General features: G+C 38.7%; 1 protein-coding gene across 1 annotated transcript in view; it reads right to left on the bottom strand.

The window, feature by feature from the left end:
- Nucleotides 1–22,220, bottom strand: part of C5H8orf34 (chromosome 5 C8orf34 homolog) — a 175,481-nt gene that overhangs the window by 88,611 nt on the left and 64,650 nt on the right. Inside the window, exons 6-7 of the mRNA XM_086465757.1 lie at nucleotides 17,834–18,003; nucleotides 13,410–13,576 (exon numbers count right to left, since the gene is read on the bottom strand). Coding sequence (XP_086321883.1) covers nucleotides 13,410–13,576; nucleotides 17,834–18,003 — 337 coding nt within the window. The remainder of the gene's footprint in view (nucleotides 1–13,409; nucleotides 13,577–17,833; nucleotides 18,004–22,220) is intronic.

The following is a 22,220-nucleotide window of genomic DNA, read 5'->3' as shown; positions in this document are numbered from 1 at the left end:
TTCACATGTTTTGTCTTGCTTAATTTTGTTTCAATTCTTACTTTGTGTTGTTATATACACCATGTTTTGTCAGCTATTATAAATAGCACCATGAGTTGGGGTATAATACTAAGAAATTATCTCGCAATAAATACATTTATTATGGGTTTTTATAATTCATATGTTTTATATAAAAAAAAATAAATATATAAATCCCCATTGCCACCCACCAAAACCCTGCTAAATTTATACTTCCCTGAGTAATTGCCTTCTTGTGAGCAACTTATCTGCTGCCTTCTGAATCTCCAAGTGAAGAAATCCTGTCATTTCTTACCAAAGTATAAGCCTGACAGTTGTAAACGACTTTCTTTTGTGCTTCCTTTCCCTGCACGCTCCAAAAAAAGAATGAGGTTGCTCAGGAACTGGCAATAGTTTAGCACACAGACCAGTCAATCAGGTTGGCCAGATATCCCCAACCAGGTTCTGAACTCTAACATTTATATTTTGAGCTTCAGTGTAAACTAAAGAGTAAGTATATGCAGAGGTTATTGCAGATTGCTGCTACTGTAGAGTCAATGGCCTCACTGAAACAGATCCAAGCACAAAAGAAACTACATCCATTGCTGGATATCCTTATATATTGCTGCTGAAGAATTTCCCAGTAGTATGTCTAAACTAACCTAAGTGTCCTTAAGAAGTAGAAAGTAGTTTAGACATCCATTTATCCAGCATCCTAGGGATATCCCGTTCCTAGGCATGAGTACAAGAACAGAGTAAGTACATGATGATGTATTAATGTTACGCAAATGTAAGAGATTAGCAAATTCAATGCCCATCTACAAGCAGGGCTAAGAGGAGGATCTAGGGAACTGCAGGCCTGTCAGCCTGACCTCGGTGCCAGGGAAGGTTATGGAGCAGATCATCTTGAGTGCCATCACGTGGCACATACAGGACAACCAGGTGATCAGGCCCAGTGAGCATAGGTTCATGAAAGGCAGGTCCTGCTTGACTAACCTGATCTCCTATGACAAAGTGATCCACTTAGTGCACGAGGGAAAGGCTGTGGATGTTGTCTACCTGGACTTTAGTAAAGCTTTTGACACTGTTTCACACAGCATTCTCCCGGAGAAACGGGCAGCACATGGCTTGGACAGGTGTACTCTTCACTAGGTAAAAAACTGGCTGGCTGGCTGGGCCCAAACACTGGTGGTGAATGGAGTTTAATCCAGCTGGTGACTGGTCACAAGCGGTGTTCCCCAGGGCTCAATACTGGGGCCAGTTCTGTTTAATGTCTTCACCAATGATCTGAGCAAGGGGATCAAGTGCACCCTCAGTAAGTTTGCAGATGACACCAAGTTGGGTGGGAATGTTGATCTGCTCAAGGGTAGAAAGACTCTGCAGAGGGATCTGGACAGGCTGGACCAATGGGGTGAGGTCAATTGTATGAGGTTCAACAAGGCCAAGTGCTGGGTCCCGCACTTGGGTCACAACAACCCCATGCAATGCTACAGGCTTGGGGATGAGTGGCTGGAAACTGCCTGGCAGAAAAGGACCTGGGGGTGCTGGTCGACAGCTGGCTGAACATGAGCCAGCAGTGTGCCCAGGCGGCCAAGAAGGCCAACAGCATCCTAGCCTGTATCAGAAATAGTGTGGCCAGCAGGAGTAGGGAGGTGATCATGCCCCTGTACTCAGCATTGGTGAGGCTGCACCTCGAATACTGTGTGCAGTTTTGGGCCCCTCACACAAACAGAGGTGCTGGAGTGTGTCCAGAGAAGGGCAATAAAGCTGGTGAAGGATCTAGAGCACAAGTCTTACGAGAAGCAGCCAAGGGGACTGGGGTTGTTTGGCCTGAAGAAGAGGAGGCTGAGAGGAGACCACCTCATTACTCTCTACAACTACCTGAAAGGAGGTTGTAGTGAGGTGGGGCTCAGTCTCTTCTCCCAAGTAACTAGCGATAGGACAAGAGAAAATGGCCTCAAATTGCGCCGGGGAGGTTTAGGTTGGATATTAGGAAAAATTTATTTACTGAAAGAGTAGTCAAACATTGGAACAGGCTGCCCAGGGAAGTGGTGGAGTCACCGTCCCTGGAAGTGTTCAAAAAATGTGTTGATGAGGCTTGTAGACATGGTTTAGTGAGCATGGTGGTGTTAGGTCAACGGTTGGACTCGATGATCTTAGAGGTCTATTCCAACCTAATGATTCTATGATTCTACCCTGTAAATATAATGAGTATTTATTGAAAATAAATTGGGCATTTTCAGCTACTAAAATTTCAAGAAAGGATCAGAATTATACAGCATGCAGTTCTCAAATACACAGATTCAGTTTATATCTCTTCAAATGATGTGAGACACTGAGGTACATGACATATTCATGTTGGATCATACCTGAAGAGCAGCTAGCAAAGTGTCCTGACTCAAAATAGCCAGCAGTATACAGATGATAAGTAAAGATCCTCTCAGTTACCTGCAACTCCCAAATTTGGGTCTGAAACATAGAATGTACCAGAACTAACATATTTAGTAAAGTAGTATTGATCTATCTTCTGTGAATTTATCTAGTGTTGTATATTTACACTTGTAGAATCCACAATCTTCTGTGGCAACGCATTCCACAAAACAACTATGCTCAATTCATGAAAAGATACTTCCTTAAACTTCATAGCTTAGAATCTTACCTAAAATGTGCCCTGACTCAACCACAGCTCTTTACTGTTTGCCTGACACTTGATGTGCTTGGCTCACCTGAAGATGGGGACAGAGTTGGCTCTGAGAGTGACCTTCTTGTCTGTCTTATAAATGGTGTTGGGGTGGGAAGAAGCTTCTTTCTATAGTTTCTCTAAAGGGACCTCAGCATCTCCACAGCCGTTAAACATCAGAACTGCAAGTCTAGAAAAGTATCAGTCTGATTTCATGATATCACATCATAACGAGTGATATATATCATATTGCTGTGTCCCCTTGCCTTCCTTTAGAAGAAATCCCAAGTCACACAGGCCATGAAAAGGCTATGGTAGTACAGATGTCGAGGTCTCTGATCTGGACAGTCAGAGGATTAGGATTACACAGTGTGCTCGCTGTGTTCTTTAGGAATAGGCTTAAAATAAGCTTTGGTTCCTTGCATAAACCATAAACAAATGACATTTGGGGCACCTGCACATCATGATTCTCAGTACACATCTATTTCTTTAAAATGAATCATTCTTTTGAAGCACGAGAATCTAGTAACTCTAATTGTTTTTCACTCTCCATTTTCCCTTTAGCAATACGGAGCACAATCAGCTCCAGTTTCAACCTATTTTATGCTTATCAAACCAGAAATAACTATACAAGTATTGCAGTAAGTGACTAATTGCGTTCATAATTTATTCTAACCTTACAAACACCCTCTTAACCAAACTATAGAACTTACTGAGCTTACCAGAAGTTATCGTCAGTCTAAAAATTCTATGTAAACATCAAACACCTGTAGCATTACTGACAGTAAAATTCATGAGCAGGATTCCATTGTTTAAAACTTTAAATATCAAATCTCTGTTCTTTGAATAACCAGCTAGAGCTCTGCTTAAACTCAGATTAAGTAAAAGATTCTCACAGATGTTGCTGTCTTTTAGCATAGGACCACAAGAAAAAATGAAAACAGTGAACTCCATGAATGACATTAAACAGATTTGGGCGTCTCTCTTGCTTCAGTGACTGGATACATCGGTAGAAGGAAAAAAATACGGAATATGTTATTTGTTAAACTTTTACCCAGGTGTTCAGTGACAAGTATAATGCATGAAACCATTGCTTTAAAATTACTAGTAGATTTCAAGTTTATGGCTTGTCTCCAGACAATAGTCCTGCAGATCAAGGAATCTGGTGAAAAATAGTGTTGGCACTAGCTGCAATGATGTTGTAGTTAAAATTCCAGTGAAGGTCAATGAAGCTGGTGAAGGGCCTGGAGAACAGGTCTTACAAAGAGAGGCTGAGGGGACTGAGGTTTTTAGTCTGGAGAAGAAGAGGCTGAGGGGAAACCTTATCGCTCTCTATAATTACCTGAAAGGAAGTTGTAGTGAGGTGGGGGTCAGTCTCTTCTCTCAAGTAACCAGCAGTATAACAAGAGGAAATGGCCTCAAGTTGTGCCAGGGGAGGTTTAGATCAGACATTAGGAAAAATTTCTTTACTGAAAGAGTGGTCAAACATTGGAACAGGCTGCCCAGGGCAGTGGCAGAGTTACCATCCCTGGAGGTGTTCAAAAAATGTGTTGATGTAGCACTTCTGGATGTGGTTTAGTGGGTATGGTGGTATTAGGTTGACGGTTGGACTTGATCTTAGAGGTCTCTTCAGATGTAGTGATTCTATGATTCTATGAAATGTCATTAAAAAATTAAAAAAATGCTTTTTGAGGTTATTTCTCACCTTAGCTGTTTCGTAAAAATAATTACTCCAACTGATTTACCAATCCTGACATTATTTGTATAAAAATTGTACATTCGCATAAAAATGATCAGCATTTACTTTATTAATTGTTTGAAGCACAGAATAGCAATACATATATTGCACTAAAAGCAAAACGATAAATATTTAATGAGACTTAGTAGAGTTAGAGCAACCTATTCACTGTAGCCTGAAGATAAAGTACACATTATCTATAACTGCCCACTTTTAAAAGAGAAATTCCTTTTCACAACCTTGGTGGTTTCTTTGCTGCTCTTTTTCCCCTACCCTAGACTTCAACATTTATTACACATTCTCAAGGTTAGATCTGCACATGGATCCCTCCAGGTAAACTCCACATAACCTACTACAGTAAAGAAACAACAGATTTATATGTGTTAAAAGGGAGAAGTAAGAGAAAGGAGAAGTTGCTGCAAATACAACCTCCTGAAGGAAAGAATGTGTCTTTATGTAAGTCTACAGAAGACTAAAAGTTATCTGAATAGTAACCATAACACTCTCTATTGAGCTGTACAGGTTTTACAGTCTTTACCACTTACAGTACCCTCTGTGAAACTATGGTCACTTCTCAGTGCTGTGCTAAGGCCTTTGTGTGCAATGAAGACTAATTAAGAAGCAAAGGACACAAGAGACACAGAGCAAGTGTGAAAGACATTCTGGAGTCCACAATTGTGGCCTAAAACACCCATGGGGAGAACAGAATGAGCTGTAAGTGAAAGGCAATATAAAATAGGAGAACAGTTGCAAGAGATCTAGCTGTACAGTGATCAACCTATCTCAGGAGGAGAATAGAAGCCTTTATTTAAAAGAAATAAGAACTACATCCCTGGAGATGCCAGAAAGAGTAAAAGAAACTTTCCATCATGTCAATACAACTTCTCAGTCTTCAAAAAGACAGTAGTGACTTAGAAAAAGTATCTGTAAGGGATGTCCTGGGTCTGGCTAGGATGGAGTTAATTTTCTTCATGGCAGCCCACATTCGTCATAGCAGCAGTGCTGCGTTTTAGATTTGTGTCTAAAGCAGTGTTTTAGCTATTGCCGAAAGGCATTTGCACAGAGTCAAGGCTTTCTCTGTTTCTCACTCTGTCCCACAGCAGGCAGGAAGAGGCTGGGATGGGAGAGAGCTGAGACAGCTGACCTGAATTGACCAAAGGGATATTCCAGGCCATATAATACCATGGTCAGCAATAAAATCTGTTCTTTTTTTTCCAAAGTAGCTGGTGCTTGGGGACTGGCTAGGCATCAGTCTGCTTGTGGGAGGTGATGAGTCATTGCTTTGGCATCGCTAGTTTTATGGTTTGGGTTCTTCTTTCGTTCAATTATTAAACTACCTTTATCTCAACTGATGAGTTTTCTTGCTTTTGCTCTTCCTATTCTCTTCCCACCCTACCACCGTGGGGCAGTGAATGAGTGATGGGCTCTGTGGTCCTTAGCTACTTGCTAGGGTCAATCCACAAAGAGGGAAAAAAAATCTTTTGGAACTTCTGCCTTCAGCTGTTCATTGTCTATCCAAATCCTAAATCTTTCAAGAGTTTCAAAGTACCTGGTAATCAAGATTATCAGAAATTGTCTACCATACAGACAGAAGAAGATTGAAGGTAAATAGAAGGTAAACAGAAGACTGAAGATCAGACCTCTTAGAAATTGTGATAACAGTAAATTGCATTTATTGATATTTTTTCCTAGAATAAAATAGTTTGTTTCAAATTGGGATGAACTACATCTTCCACATCAGACTCTAAAGAAAAAGCCACTGAATTCAAATACCTATCACTTAGAAAGTCAGTTACATCTCACAAAAATAAAGCTTAAGATACTTCATTCATACCAGCCATATCATTCACAGAGCAGTAACGTCATGACTGCTCACACGCTAAACCTCGTCTATATAATACAATCCTTCTGTTGTTCCAGTAATAACCATCAAGGAGCACAAAAGTATGTAAATGCTTTACACACTTTGGGAGGTAATAGCAAGTAAAAAAAAAAAAAAAAAAAGCAATAACCCAGTGCTTTTTTTTTTCTTTCTATTTTAGATACAGAGCACGCCTTCTCTTTCCAGCTGTTGAAATTTGAAGGAAACAGAAAACTTCATACAAATAGCTTCATAAAAGCTATGACCACCACTCTGTAAGACACTAGAAATGGAAGCATGCAGATCTATGGCAATGTCCAAAAAAGCTGCATTTATTTAGTATTTATCTACACAGTAACTTTTTTTCAGAAATTTCACTAGGAGGGCAGCCATGATGCAGATAGACATCTCACTTGACTTTTGAAGACATGTTATAATATGAACAACTTCTTTTTTTTTTTTTTAAAGAGAAAAATAATGCTGGATCATACCATGCTAAATATTTTATTGGAATCTGGTAACATCAATGTTTATTATTGCATTGAGTGTGAAGAATCAGTATTCACTGATAAGAACATGTGACAAATAACACTGCCAATATCACTTGGGCTAAAGCAGTGATAGCTATCTCTGACTAGACAGAAACCTTATCTTCTTCCAGAGGTACGAAAATACTGTGCTACACTGACTTTTCTGCTTGCTGGTGATTCAAACCTGAGGACCATCGTACAAAGAAGAGTTCATGATCCATGCAACAACTGCGCTGAGCAGTTGCAGGTCTGTGCTGTGCTATGCTGCACATATCACTTGGCCACAGGGTAAAGTTAGCCAGCTAATCATAAAGGAGAACGGCACGCAGCTCCCACCTGGCATTTGGCAATTACACCACCTGCATGGTCTTATCTTAAAAGTGAACCATGTTGTCACGTGAACATCTTTCTGCTTGACAGTAGAAATGCTGAATGAAATTCTTTACTTACGAAAAACCAAAAGAAATCCTTTAACTCTAAGAGCTCTAAGGTCTGTAATGCTGGTGAACCTTAGCATCACAGGATCTGTGCAGCATACCATGCCATGACTGGAGGTCTGTCCAATGTTGTGCAACTTAGGATTCCCAGCATCTGAAGGAATGTGAGGTTATCTATGCTATCCCCTTTTTTCCACCTCAAAAGGTATTTAAATCCACACCTGATGGAGTCCAAGTGCCCTTCTAATGGAGATCTGTAACACACACTTGCACCAGTGAAAATTTTGCAATGTATAGTATAGCCAGACTCTGCATGCAGAAGAGGCCTATGGTCTCTCAGTGGTGTCAGCTTCTGTGCACACACTACACAGCAGATGCTCACTGGTAATGTTGCTGATTTACCAGTAGCTTCCAAAAAAGAAGAGTCAGCAAAAGGGGACAAGATGAGCAATTCACACAGCTTTCTCCCACAAAATCATTCTACTTAAACCCCAACAAAACAGGCTGCAGGCCAGAAAAATGTTCTGAAGATGCAATACAACTAACATACCATACTTCCCAGGGCCTCGTGGCAAGCGCTGTATCCTAGTCACATAATGGAGGAGCTGGGTGAGACAATGAAAAGGAACAACCTGTTGCTAATACTAAAATAATTTATCAGGTCTAAAGTCTGTTTCCTGTGTGTTGCCAAAGACCTCTAGGAAACAGGGAACTCAGGAATATCTGTTGAAGCAGAGGAAGTGTACTGAAAGCACTGCAGATTGGACACTTGTCTATGTTTAGTCAGCTGTTCTACCACCAAATGACCTCCCACCGCCCTGAGAAGAGGAATCAGGAAAAGCAAAGGAGACTTGCGGGTTGAAATGGAGAAAGATTTAATAAAATAATAATAAAAGGCCCTAATATTAATACTAATACAGTACATAAAGTTATACTCAGCCCATGCAGTGGTCACGAGCTGTGCGCTCCCACCAGTGGATGTTAGATGTCAAGCACTGTGAGCACCACAGCTCCAGCAAAAGCACGACGGCCACAACAAAAGTGAGAGTAGGCCTTAGGAGCAGAAGGATGGGCGCGACCCTCAAGGGATGGCCGCCACTGAGGAAAAAGAGCCTGTCCCCAGCTATCTTTTCAATTTATACTGAGTGTGATGTTTATGGTATTGAATACTTCAGTTGGCCAGCCTGGGTCAGCTGCCCTGGCTTTAGCTCCTCCTAACTTCAGCACCTGGCTAACTCGAAGCTCCTGAAGACCTTGATCACTATGGAGACCCGTGTACCAGGCTGACTACAAACTAAACCAAAGTGTCTTATCAGCTTTGTTCTCACTGCAGTCTTCTCAAAAATGCAGCTTTCCTGAAAAGAAAATTGATTCTGTGATTCTATCCCAGAGAAACCAGCACAACACCCTTTCATTAAAGCACTCAGAGACTTAATGGAAAAGCAGTATAGACTTTATAAGGGGTAGACTACCAGACACTGAGTTACTGTCTCATGCTACAAGGCAATCACGCCTTGCATGTCTCATGCAAAGGCAATCTCCACTAAATTCTGTTCATCTCCTCGTTACAAAATGTAAATACATCACTGGCCAATCTTTCAGGGGTGTTACTATGATTAAGTAATTAACATTTGGAAAGCTCTTGAGGAAAAAAAAAAATCCAAAGATTAGAAGGAGAGTTATTAAAGCAGACAGAAGACATCAGGTATCTCCCAAGGCAGTAGTAAAAAACTATGTTACTACTTAAAGTGCATTTCTATCTTTAAAGATTCTGGTTTGTTACTGCATAGCAAGAATTACAATCAATAAACATGAGGCAGAAAATCACTGAACTTTCACTTACAATTTCTACATTGAGCAAAAAAACCAATCATTACTGTGAAACAAGCTCTGAAGAAAAGAAGAGATAGTTTTACAAGTCCTGATGCTGCAAACACTTAAATTTATCTCAGATATATGATGGTTTGCATTGAAATCATGGAGGCTTTTCAGAATCATACAGACTGGTATATGCATCAATTGGAGGAAATGGACTTCAATTATCACAACCTTTCACTGCAAACACAACCTGTACGACTCCTGGGTACACATCTCTGCAGTGGGGCTTCATAGTTAACTACTGCATAGCATGTATTAACATATATTAACATTTTAAATATAAGACTGGACACAACAAGAAAAGAAGTGATTAAGCATTATGACTAAATATCATAGAATCATGACATCATTTAGGTTAGAAAAGATCCTTAAGATCATTGAGTCCAACCATTAACCTAACACTGCCAAGTCCACCACTAAACCATGTCTCAAAGTGCCACATCTATACGTCTTTTAAATACCTCCAAGGGATGGTGAATAAACCACTTCCCTGGGCAGCCTGTTCCAATGCTTGACAATCCTTTTAGTGAAGAAATTTTTCCTAATGTCCAATCTAAACCTCCCCTGGTGCAACTTGAGGCCATTTGCTCTCATCCGATCACTTGTTACTTGGGAGAAGAGACTGACCCCCACCTCACTACAACCTCCTTTCAGGCAGTTGTAGAGAGCAATAAGGTCTCCCCTCAGCCTCCTTTTCTCCAGGTTAAACCCAGTTCCTTCAGCCGCTCCTCGTAAGTCTTGTGCTCTATATCAATATTGTGAAAAATAAATTCTATATTGTTTTACATCTTCCTTACTTGTAAAAAGCTCAAGAACGTGTATGTAAGCCCAAGTGTGCTACAAAAACTGTTATGCTTTTACTATGTGTATGTTTATGCATAGCAATACATTTAAACATTTATATTCTTACACTTCATCAAACAATTGATTTTTTTAAAACAAAATGAGTCACACTGGTGACTGTTCAATCCACATTCCTGGAAATTTCAGGGAAAATACAGTTCAGTCCTCTCCAATGGACATCAGTGAGATACTGAGGGAATAATATGATTTCAAAGTCTCAGTGGACTTCAGCCAAATGCAAAAGACAGCTTAAGCCCAAATGTCATGAAATTCCAAATGGACTGCAGTTTCACAAAGAACTACTTCAGCTACCAATTAGATTTAAAAACACAGTACTTGGCATTACGATATACACAAAATGTGCCCCTCGATATCATTTTCAGTCACAGACCTCAGTTGCATTACCCTTGTACATTTACAAATACACGTGATTTTACAGTTACAGTTCTCAGTTTTTTAAAGTCAGGAAGATCCTCTCCACTATGATGTTATCTGACAGTAAACTATTTCAGCCCCTTGCATAACTGAACACACTTAGAAAGTTACCAGTGTGTTAACAGCCCTCCTGTGGATCTTATGTTACACATAAAGAGTGATAACTGAAATCGGAATGTAGCCCCATAATATTCTTTTCATCTTTACAAATATATTTCTTTTGAAATGTATTCTTCAGAAATATACCAGCTTAATTGTTTCTTCTATTTGGAATGTTTCATTCCAGCTAAACCTTCATTGACAATTCTGATATGAGTACTGAAAGGTTTTTTTTTTTAAAAAAGAAATTACACCAACAGTCAGTTTCATGCCTTTAATACCTAAATAAATTAAACAAACTCTTAAAAAGATTCTATTGAACACATGTAAAGATAGACGTTTGTGTTCTGCACAAACCTGCATTCTAAGTAGGGTACGCATTAAAATCAGCTATAAATAGTAGAACTTGCTTTCCCAGAATCCACCCTCAGAGGTGCGAGGTTTTGTAATGTTTTAAGAAAGGGATGAATAAACAACGAATACTGAACTCTAAAGGGAACAACTCAAGTAACTATATGCAACAATGCCCTGCAATTCACTGACAGCAGAAAGCCATGATTTGGAATTAGTTATACCGCATACAAGCAGTGTAAAAAGCATCAAAGCAGTTAATGGATTAATGCAGTACATAATAAAAAAAAAAAAAAATCAATCCCTTTATAATACAGTTACTGATCTGGAAAATATAGCACTGAAAAGTACCTATGTTTGCTGATAGAAACTTAAGTTCTTTATGTTACCTTCGAAAGAAAATAAAACACCCTTCCTGTGTACCATTTTGTCACATCCTCAAGTTTTGAGCAGTTCTGCAGGATGTAACCTAACTGTTACAACAAACACATACTGTCAGCACACTGCAAAATGAAAATTAAAATAAAAGCCAGTCTTTCAGAATCACAGCACTTTCAACACCAAGATGCACATATTGAACTTTCTATCAGTGGTAGTTACTATGACATGGCTATATCATAATCCCTATAACCATGGCTACTCATCAAATATGCCATGATTTTGCTTCAGAATCTCAGAATCACTTATATGACACCTTACGCGAACCAGAGGCCCTGTTTATGACCTTTCCTAGTTTTAAGCTGATTTTGTATAAACTTTGCAAGTTTCGAGGAAATGCACAATAGAAGAATGTTCCAGGTTTTGCATGGCACAAACCCAGAAAAGATTCTTACAGTAAGAGTCCTTATTCAAAAAACCAAAGTGCTTGTTTGTATACAGATAACATTCTGCCCCAACGTCAAGACACTGGACAATAAAATTTCCTTTATATCGCCTTTCTGGTTCCAGATACCTTCAGGGATTCAAGTGTCTGGAAGGAAAGACCTACACATCTATTGGATACTTTTCCCTCATTATCTTCACAGAAGTTAACAAAATACTCTGTTCTGTATGTAATACATAATGAGGCCAATAGCATCACACACACACGCACACTCTTACCTATTGTACGTTCCAGATGCCACAGAATCCTAGAGGAGTCCTGTGGTTTATGCCAGCACAAGACACCCATTCAGTTTTCTTTTTATGTCATATTGATAAAGTTGGAAAGATCTGTAAATTGCAGTAGGAAACAAGGAGGTAAGGCAGCTACAGACTAATTATGGCCTTTGCTGGAATCCATGGATTAGTTCTGGCAATACCAAGTGACTCCATGAAGACCGCAAGCCCACAGTCGCAAACACTTTAACTTCCCTCAAATACAAAGAACTAATTGACCTACTGTGACATCTGAGTGACCCAGTCTATTATTGCTTCTTTCTTGTAAAAACAAACGCATGCATCAAACTTACGACTACTGAAAAAAAGAAAGTACATATTAATTCATAATTATTTAAGCATAACAAAAAATTTTTTTAACACGAGCATGGTCAAGCACTGGAACAGGTTGCCCAGAGATGTTTTAGAGTCTCTGTCTTTGGAGAGAGTCAAAACCCAACTGAACAATGTTCAGAGCAACCTGTTCTAGCTGACTGTTTTGAGCAAGGGGTTGGAACTAGGTATCTCCAGAAGTTCTCTCCAACCTAAACTATTCTGTGATTCTATGAAGACTGTAGTAAGGAAGCAACAGAAATATAACAGAAACACAGTACAGTACCATGTGTTTTTCTGATTTTTAAATTAAGGTCCAACCTGAAACAAGTAATTTGTGAGAGAATTCAGAAATATAAGAATGCTCAGCTGTCCTGAGATTGCATATTTTCCGTGCTTTGATCCCACATAAAGTTCTATATAGCAAAATCTGGGGGAAAAAAAATAAATTTAAACTCATTACTACCTTTTAAGCATCTTACACTGAAGCTTTTAAAAATGGCAGAAAAAAGACAATTAACTTTCTTCAACAATTTCCCACTTTTCACAACTAGTAATTCTAGAAAAAGGAGGAAGCAGTGAGCATAGAGCCTTCCACCTTGCAGTTTAACATACAATACAGTCTACTGGTAAATTGCAATCAAATACTGGTGAGGTTACAAATTCACATTGCATAAGCTATTTGTAGCTAGTAAATCTGAAATAAAACCCACTGAAGTTAGAACTGTGATACATCTAAGAAAGAGAACCAGATGAAAGCCAGTGAAGCCGATTCTGCTCCTTGTACATAAATACATTCGCCAAGTAGAACCTGAAAGTGATTTATGTAGGAAATCAAATTAACTACTTTAAGCCCCTGAAGTGTTTGATATTTCACAGGATTTTGATGCAGCTGGCAGTTTATCCGGACACATATACCATCCTCATTACATTCACTCCTGAAAGTTTCAAGTTAAACTCTATGAACCTTCACACAGCTGCTGGATACTTCAGTTTCAAATTAATCTATGTCTGAGCTGCTATTACACCTTTTAGATTAATCTATAATAAAAAAAGTATCAGAAAAATACACGTAATTTTTTGCAGTTACCCAGCAGTTCCATCGCATCATCTTCATTGTCAATATCTTCTTCAGTTACAGATGGAGCTGTGCTTTGAGCAGAATCAAAGGAGTCCTGAGAAAGCATGGCAGCCAGCAGTTTCTTATGTTGCTGCTGTTGTTGTTTTAGTCCTTTGGTCTTTGGCTCCATTTTTAGGCTGTGAGGGAGGAAAGCACAACTTTCTCTTACTGGTGCTCTCTATGTCACACATTTGTCAAATTCCCGTAGCCCATGAGGTCCGCCAGATCTGAAGGTTAATGCCATCAGATCACACATAAACCAGCTGGTTATCACTCACTCCCTGATCATTGGATGGTATAAGTCAGTTTGTGTTTTCAGTTCCTATCTAAAGTTTTGATTGAATGATGATAGGCAATTTCCCATTGACTCAATGGGCATTATCAAGTCTAAATAAGCTGCAAATTGCTAATCAGTATTGCTAAGGCACTGATGGCAGAGCAAGAAAGCTGACAACAAACTGCTCCGTTGAGTGGTTCTGTTATCATAACCCCACAGGATTAAGGACTACATAGTTATACTAATTCTCATCGTTGTTGACTTGTGTCCCTAGCCTAAGTAACAGACAGCTGGAACTGCACAGAAGTTAGAAGAAGGGTCTAAGGCAGGACTTGCTACAGTTAGCAATCACTGATTCCTTACAGTATCAAGATAAAGGCAACGGGACAGAAGTTTGGTGCCCCACCTGGGGGTATCAGCAGCATCTCAGACTGTCTTACAGTCTGCTGCAGGAAGGCAGATCTGTTGCAAATGTATGAAATTTAGAATCATCAATGATAGTTCACTTCCCACTGCAAATATAAACACTAGTAAGACAAAGCAGACCTTGGAGATGAAGAACAGGCTTTGAGTTTAGGACACCAGGTTATGGATGGGGCCTCTGCAAGCTCTAGTTCATTTTGGGCTCTAAGAAACAAGAGCATCATATTAAAAATCACACAATTCCCCACTGTGTACATACATTATCCCTTGAGGAAGTTTCCCAAGAGCTTTGCTTCTCAGAATTTCTCCAGGAAATTTTTCATGTAGAAAACTACTAACAGTGACTTGGAAATGAGTTTAATCCTATTTTCACGGTGTTCAAATTTCTGAAGGATAAGCGTGGTACCAGCAGGACTGCCATCAGCACTTCTATATGGTCCCTTGTCACATATTAATACCTTGCCTTGCTCCCTTACAGCAGCAAGAGAGTACTACAACACCAGTGGCAAATAGAGTCTTTCCTCTGTAGCAATTCAGAACATCAAGAGCAAATCCCTCATCAGTTTGACAAGACATCACCAATACAGCTATTTCAGACTGGCTACACTATCTTTCCCAGTCAAAGTAGTAGTGAAACCTGTCCTTTCAGTTGCTCAGAATTAATCCCCTTTCTTTTTTTAAGTAACTGGGCCTTGCTTTCAGATATATAACATGTGTGCTTCCGCTGCTCATCATCACAGGAATGTATCTTTTTAAGAAGGAAATAGTTGTTCTTTCGCACTGTCCACTACTGAATGGAGCAAAAAGTGAGGCTGCAAAGACAGAAAAAGCAGACAGCTCACAGATCCCCAGTATCACGTGCTACATATACTCACTACGATCTGCTTTATGCTGAAAAGACCAATTCTGAAAACAGGCATGTTATCAACAGACCAGTGGGTCCACAGGAACATGCCATTCTCTGCAGCCTATTCGGTCCCCTATAGAATGCTATGAATGTGTAAGGACCCATGGCTTCCCCTTTCACCAAACAGAAAGAAATTTGTACGCTACGGTCTGTGAAAATAACACAGAGAGAGGGAGTCGCATGACATTGGTGGCAATTATTCTACCTAATCCTCTGGATATTTATATAGTATTTCATTCATGCAGCATTTCCTTACATTTAGTGATAGGTAAAAGAAAACATATTACCCGGAAATAATGGGACAACTACGGTATTCTCTTTCCTATTCCTATGCTGTAACAGCAGATTAGGATTAGTTTTGAGAGTTTGCTGCCTTATCCTGATAATTAGTGATCAATAATGTCAATATCACTTTTTATTAACAGTGCTGCTAAATGAAATTTAACAAGATATAATTGGAAATATTTAATGTGAATTTCAAATTGCTCCCTCTTTCAGTTGCCAGTTAAAAATGTAACTGAAGTATTTTAGGTTACATGAACTATAAAGTAGATGAATGAAATATAGATGAGGTAGCCAAAAATTCTTTACAATTGACAACAACAACATCACTCTTTTTGAGAGTTTCATTTAACCTTATAAAACTCACACTATTCCCCCTACTTTTGGATGCACTAGGTATATGCTACATTAAATTATTATTACTCATTACTCATGTCATGCATTTGGTGTATAGTCAGTTCCAAATTCTGCTAATAGTACTTTAATTCCCAGTAACACTGAATCAGATCTTGAAGAAACTGCCTGTTATTAGTGAACTATTATTAAACATTCAGATTAACCTTGGTCAATAGGGGTCTTTTAAACTTCCATATATAGGTTGGCATCAATTTTAGTATCACCACACCTTGAAGTTCTGCAATTTTATGATTATTTTGCAAGACTGCAAACATGCTTTTTATAAATGCCTTACAAAAGCTGATGAAATGCTAATGAAGCAAAGAATTTTCCCAGACATAAAATCAGTCATCCAAATGCAAACCCATATGCTGCATGTAATTTAGTAGTTATTCATTTCTGCTGCAAATCAGTACTCCTGCTTAACAATACATATTTTTCAACAGGTCTTCACACTTACTGCACCTAAAAACTAGAGATATCAGTGCCCTATAGGTCTTTCCTGGCAGCAAGTACCCCGTATTCTTCTTATTCCATACGCCAGGCAATGTGATTTTGTCATGATACTCAACTTTTCAAATACTATTCTCAAAGCCATTAATCACATTTTTTTAATTATAGCATTAGCTGTGAGATTTCTCACAGCTTGTACCATTCTCTACAAAGAGAAAAATACACTGCTTTGAATCATCTTTTTTACTCGGAACTAAACCTCTTTGCTCCTTTCTAGAGATTAGACAGAGATGTTTATTTTTGCTCCTTCGTACTGAGAGAAGGGATACAATATCCTCAATTTGCTCTACAACACGGAACAGATTTTTATTAAGTGCCTTTACTGGACAACTGAATAAGGACAAAGAAACCCAGGCCCTCACAATCAAGCTGCAGCGCCAGTTGCTGACTCCATTACTTTCCCAGGAACTGCACTGGAGAGACCCGGTGTCTGAGTTCTGTTGGTTCCACTCCAATGTCTGGCCAAGGGATCATTACTATAGGCTGCTACTTCTTTGAAATAGTAGTACTTGCGGCTTCTCCCGCAATAATCTCATTAAAAGAAGAAAGAAGTACTCATGGATAACAAACATTCCCAACACGTGAGGAAAGTTAATGAATGCAGCCTGTAAGAGTACAGCAAGTGACAGACTAGTTTCCTTGTGACAGGGAGGTGAATCCCAAGGCAGAAGGCACATGGAGGACATAGTGAAGCAATACCTTAGACCTTTCCAAAGGGAAAGCAGAGAGTTTCTGCCTTCTAAAAAGAGGAAAAGTACTCTGCTGCAGTCAAGAGTACTAGTTATAACCAAGGAGAAAGGCTAGAGGTCTGAGGGAGAAACACAGGTGTTTAAGCCAATTAACAGAGTCAGTGCACAAGCTTTATGCTTAAAAAAAAAAAGCACAAATCTCTTTTAAAGAAATGCTGTGAATACTTCACTTTCTGTGATACACAGGTATCTTTAAATCATGGAAAATGGACTCCTTGTAAAAATTATAATCTCTTCCATGTAGCTGAAGCACATTCACAAACAAACACACCCCCCCACCCTCAGTCAAGCACAATCAATCATCGGAAGTTATTTACTGCAGAGACCACAATTTCTCTTTGAGAAAGAATTGTTATTAACAGCAAGATGCTAAGTATAAGAACTGAAGATGAATTTAGGAAGTTCTGTTAAAAATAACATAGATACTGTTTCCCTTGTCTATCTTTCCTGTAAATGAGAAAATCAGATTTATCACTGAACTGTCAAGAAGATTAACAAACAGCTATCACCAGCTAACACCAACTGCTAAATGACAGAAGGGTTTGAAGTCTCTGAACAAAGCTATAAATCACAAAATTATTACACAATGGACCCAAATCATGTCAACGTACACTCAGCTTTATACATGGGAATAAAACCATGGGACTGCAAATGAGTATAAAGTTAATCATATATAAAAGCATGCGAAGAAACTAGTCACATACTAATGTCTTCCACTTACTCTGTATGCTGCCACACTATGGCACAGGAATTTAAAAGCCCTGCACTCTGCTCACAGACACTGGGTGTTACAAAGACAGGTCTGCTTCACAAATTATAAAATTTCTAGGCCGAACAAAAATCCCACCTTCCTCCAGGACTGCTGCTATCCTCGCTGTCCCACTGCTCATTTTTATTTCTTGGTATTGGTGGCTGCAGCATCTCAGCAGCCAGTGGGTCTGCATCATTCTCTTCACGGCCAACCCATTCTCCAATCACACGAGGTCTGAGAAGGGGGGTGTTAAAACCTGCTGTGTCCTGAAGAGAAATAAAAAAAAAAATAAAAAAAAATCCAGAAACACTGCACTGCTTGTTCTCAGCCACACATGTAAACAGGAAAAGAAAAGAAGAAACAGAAAATAAAACTGTTCATTAAAAAAGTACAGAAACAGTACAGTACATTATCATTTCAGTGGGCTACAAAAAACCCAGAAACAATCAAGGACTAATGAAAAGATTCCAATTAACAAAATTCCAAGAGAGATTTGCCCACCCCAATGCCTCAAAACTCTCCTAGTTCTTACCTTCCAATAGAAACTGCAGAAATCTGGGTTATCGTCTTGAAAAACTATAACTGTTTTTTTAATAAACGCATAATTCTCAAAGCCAGCACTGTGTCAGGTCTGCTAAGGAACAGATGAGGTCACTTGTATAACGAACACCCCAATCAAAAGACTGTTGTAGATTAATAGCATCACTCTTATTTGCATTACGAATTAATGCAAAAGTAATAAATACATCTGCATTTCACATTTTTAAAATAACCCTACTGGGATTTACATAATCTATTTTTCAATTCTGAAAATGGTATTAACATTTAAATAAAACGCATTTCTGAAACCAGTACTCATATTTTTAACCACTTACTGGAAGAAGATAGCTGGAGAGGATTACAAGAAGCAAGCAAAATGCAACTGGAATATTTAAAACAATAGTAATGATTTGCATCATTATATTAGGAATTTAGATTAAGGAAACAAATTGTCCTTAAAAATTGTATAAGAGTGCTATTCTGAACTGGTATCTCTGTTCTCAATGTTACTAGAATGGTTGTAGCTTAAGGGTCACATACAACAGTATAGTCAAACTAAAAACCACACATGTATACAAAGAAATAGATAAGAAATTATGGGATACGAATATTTATTTTGCTTTAATAAAACTCTTTTCTAGGTTAACAAAGACATTTTGAATATGGTCTTCCTAACTAGGAGAGATGTATTCTATTCCTATCCCTTAACAAGAGAAAATTTTAGGAAAACAAATCCTTGGCTGTTACCTAGCTCTGTGTTTCAATAAACATTCGTGCCATAAAACAATGCTTTCCAAACAAAGAGCACCTGGAAAAAGTACAGCACAGTGATTAGTTAGCCTAGCAACCATATTTTCTCATCTTCTTAAAAACAAACCATTTTTAAAGTCTCTTCCTAATTGACATGGGTATGATAAAAGCAGTTTGAAGTAGAGGCCTCTACTGAAATGAAACAAACAAACAAAAAGGCTGCAAACTGCTTCCTCATGAATATATTTACCCTGCTCTGGCTAGACGCTGTAATTTTGCTCAGCAGAACTCCAAGAGCTTCCATTTTGACAGAGCCAAACATGACCCAGGCCCTGGATTAGACTCATTCGTCCTTGTTCTTTTGTTTTGCTTTCTGCAATTTGCCTGGGAGCGCACTACCACACTCGCACTCTCCATACATTTCTCCAGAGTTCTCCATCACTTTACTAATTCACTTTTTACGCAATGTCTGTTTCCCGCAAGGTTGATGTGACACACAGGGACCACTGAAAATAGAATGCAGCCAATACAGAAGAGAGAAATCTGAGAAAAACACCACAGCTTCAGAATACCTAAACTCTGGTCCACGAACTTCCAAATACACATTTTGTGCATCTGTCTGGTGCTATGTCATAGTCAGGTAATGGAGACAAGGTGACGGTGGCCTCTCGTCACTAGACAGGCGTATCCTGTCACCTGTAGGTGTGACTACCATCATATGCCTATAAGCTAGGAAAAAGGTTATTCCACTGCCCATAACACCTTCATTACACAAGGTGCTTACATTAGTTTAAGTAAGAACCACTTTGCCCCTTCTGAGGGTCTTTCCTGCTACTCTAGACATCTTCTCCCTTCCCTTTCTCCCTAGAATAATTTCTAATAATTAATAAAAATGGTTCCTGGAGCTAGTTGCAACAACTTGCAGCGTCAATCTTGCTAAAGCTTTCAGTTCCTTAAATGAAAATGAAAAGCACCTAAAAATTTGCTCTTTTTTCGGTAGTGTAAGTTTTTCCTTAGTCTACACTGCACCATCAGCATATGAATAACTAAACAACGAATGCTGTGTCTATCCTTGTTATGCTGATTTCTTTTCCAGACATTTTAGGGATTAAAGTAGCACTTTCATACTCTACTTAATAGAAACATAATTTACGTTACATCGTCATGCTTTGCCTCACCTTATCACCTTGCTTTCCTTTTTGAATCTTGTTAGATTAGTACACCACAGTTTCAGTGACCTAATTTATTTTCCTCCTTTCAACTATACAAGCAGCCACAGAGGAAACAGTAAATGGAGTATCAGAGACGGCTCTATTCAGAACACCAGGACATTTATTTGGCACTTTATTTCAAAAGCTTCCATAAATTCAGATGTTTTCAAACAAGTTTTTAAACCTTGTTGGTTTTTTAAAACATAAACCTTAGAATATTAACTGATTTTCAATTTATATTCCTTCACAAATAATAGAAGAGATTAACAGTGACATTAGCGTGCACAGAAATATTTTCAGGACAGGCAGGTATTTAAATCTGCACTAAATGAACCTAGAGGATTATTTTATGGTGCAGTCCAGGTGTCATCCACATCAGTGGCTACCAACTTGATACACTCAAGCTTCCTTAATGTGAAGACCAGGAGAAGAAGGGGAAGACTGGAGCACAGCTAAATCTCACCTTCACCTTGGGCTGAGATGTGGTTGCAGTATGCAAGCCCTACCAGGGAGCACAACATTTGTGTATCCATTTACTTAAGCATAGTTTAAAAAGTTCAGTATTCCTAGTTTCTGATACAGATTTTGAGGGTACCTACACAGTGAGAAATACTTTTGAGTGAGAATTAATTTGTTTATTTTTATGACTTAGAGTAGTTGTTTTCTCTGTGAACTGTAACGTGTGTTCATTATAGCAATACTACGTACAAGAAGAAAGTATACCCTAGACACAGCATAAAAAAAATCTTTTAATATTAACATTGAGGGTCAAAATCTGTTTTGAATTACTAGATCATCTTCACTTGTGTCTGGTTCTGGATCTCTAACACCTAGGTGTCTCCCATTATTAAAGTTCAAAGTGACTGAAAGACATTGTTGGGAATTCCAGACAAATCTCACAATGTTATGACAGGTCTCACATCATCTGTGAGAGTTCCACTACATGAATCTTAAGTAAAGCACCAATCCATCGAATACTGGGATTATGTGAAAAACTCATCTATTTAAAAAGAAAACATTTCTACGCTCTGTATTTGCAGGGGAAAAAAAAAAAAAAAAAAAAAAAAAGGCTTGGAAAACATTCACTAAGCGTTCTTTAGAGGATCAAAAGACAGAAGATGAATAAACCTTCCCCTACCTCCTTTTAAATTGCTTTACAATGACAATATTTTAGTCAGTCTCCCAACTGTGGCAAGAGGTAAGGGCATGACTCCTTTTTTCTGCACAGAAACATTGCTGAAATGGGTACAACTATATAAAACTATTTTAAACATATTTCTGCACTGTAGCATGCTGCTACATTTTGCCTCAACGTATCTTACAATGCAGGCATTCTAGAGCACAACATATATTACAGTTTATTTTGTGACATATAGACAAGTAGGGTCTTCCAGTAGCAGCAAATTCTAGAGAAGGCACATCATCAGTAGCCCCATGGTCCGAGCATTCGCCCAGTACACTGGAGTTTCAGGAGTATGGCTACTCTACACTTTTGTGTGTATTTGAACTTCCACTTCTCAGGCAAGTGTGTAAACAGACCCAGGAAAAACCCCTGACATTCACAATTCATTCAGTGTTTTTCTTTAGAATTTTTTAATCAGCCTAGGATTCCATGAATTTCACACAAAGTCTAACATCCTACCTCAACTTCTTTGTTTATGTGAAATAATTCATTTTATTGAGAAGCATTAGGAAACTACACACTTTCATGCACAGTTTCTGTTCAGTGGTAAGGAGGGTGAGTCAATTCAGAAATTTGTATTATATTAACTCTGTACTTTAGCCTTAAAATCTGTGAGTGACAAGACTTCCCCTCTCATTTTCTTTCCTTACGCACTGTACTTGCAGTGCCAGTTGCTGATTTTACATAGCTTCCATGGTCTAGTGACATAGACTAAATCATCAAGAGAGACAGAATACCAAACTCTGCAAGTCTGAAGTAAATGAGATGAAAAAGCAGGGAATCTACACAATAAATCTGT

The sequence above is a fragment of the Leptosomus discolor genome, chromosome 5, assembly GCF_034619465.1.
Source record: "Leptosomus discolor isolate bLepDis1 chromosome 5, bLepDis1.hap2, whole genome shotgun sequence".
NCBI lineage: Eukaryota > Metazoa > Chordata > Aves > Leptosomiformes > Leptosomidae > Leptosomus > Leptosomus discolor.
This window is presented reverse-complemented; position numbering and strand designations above follow the sequence as displayed.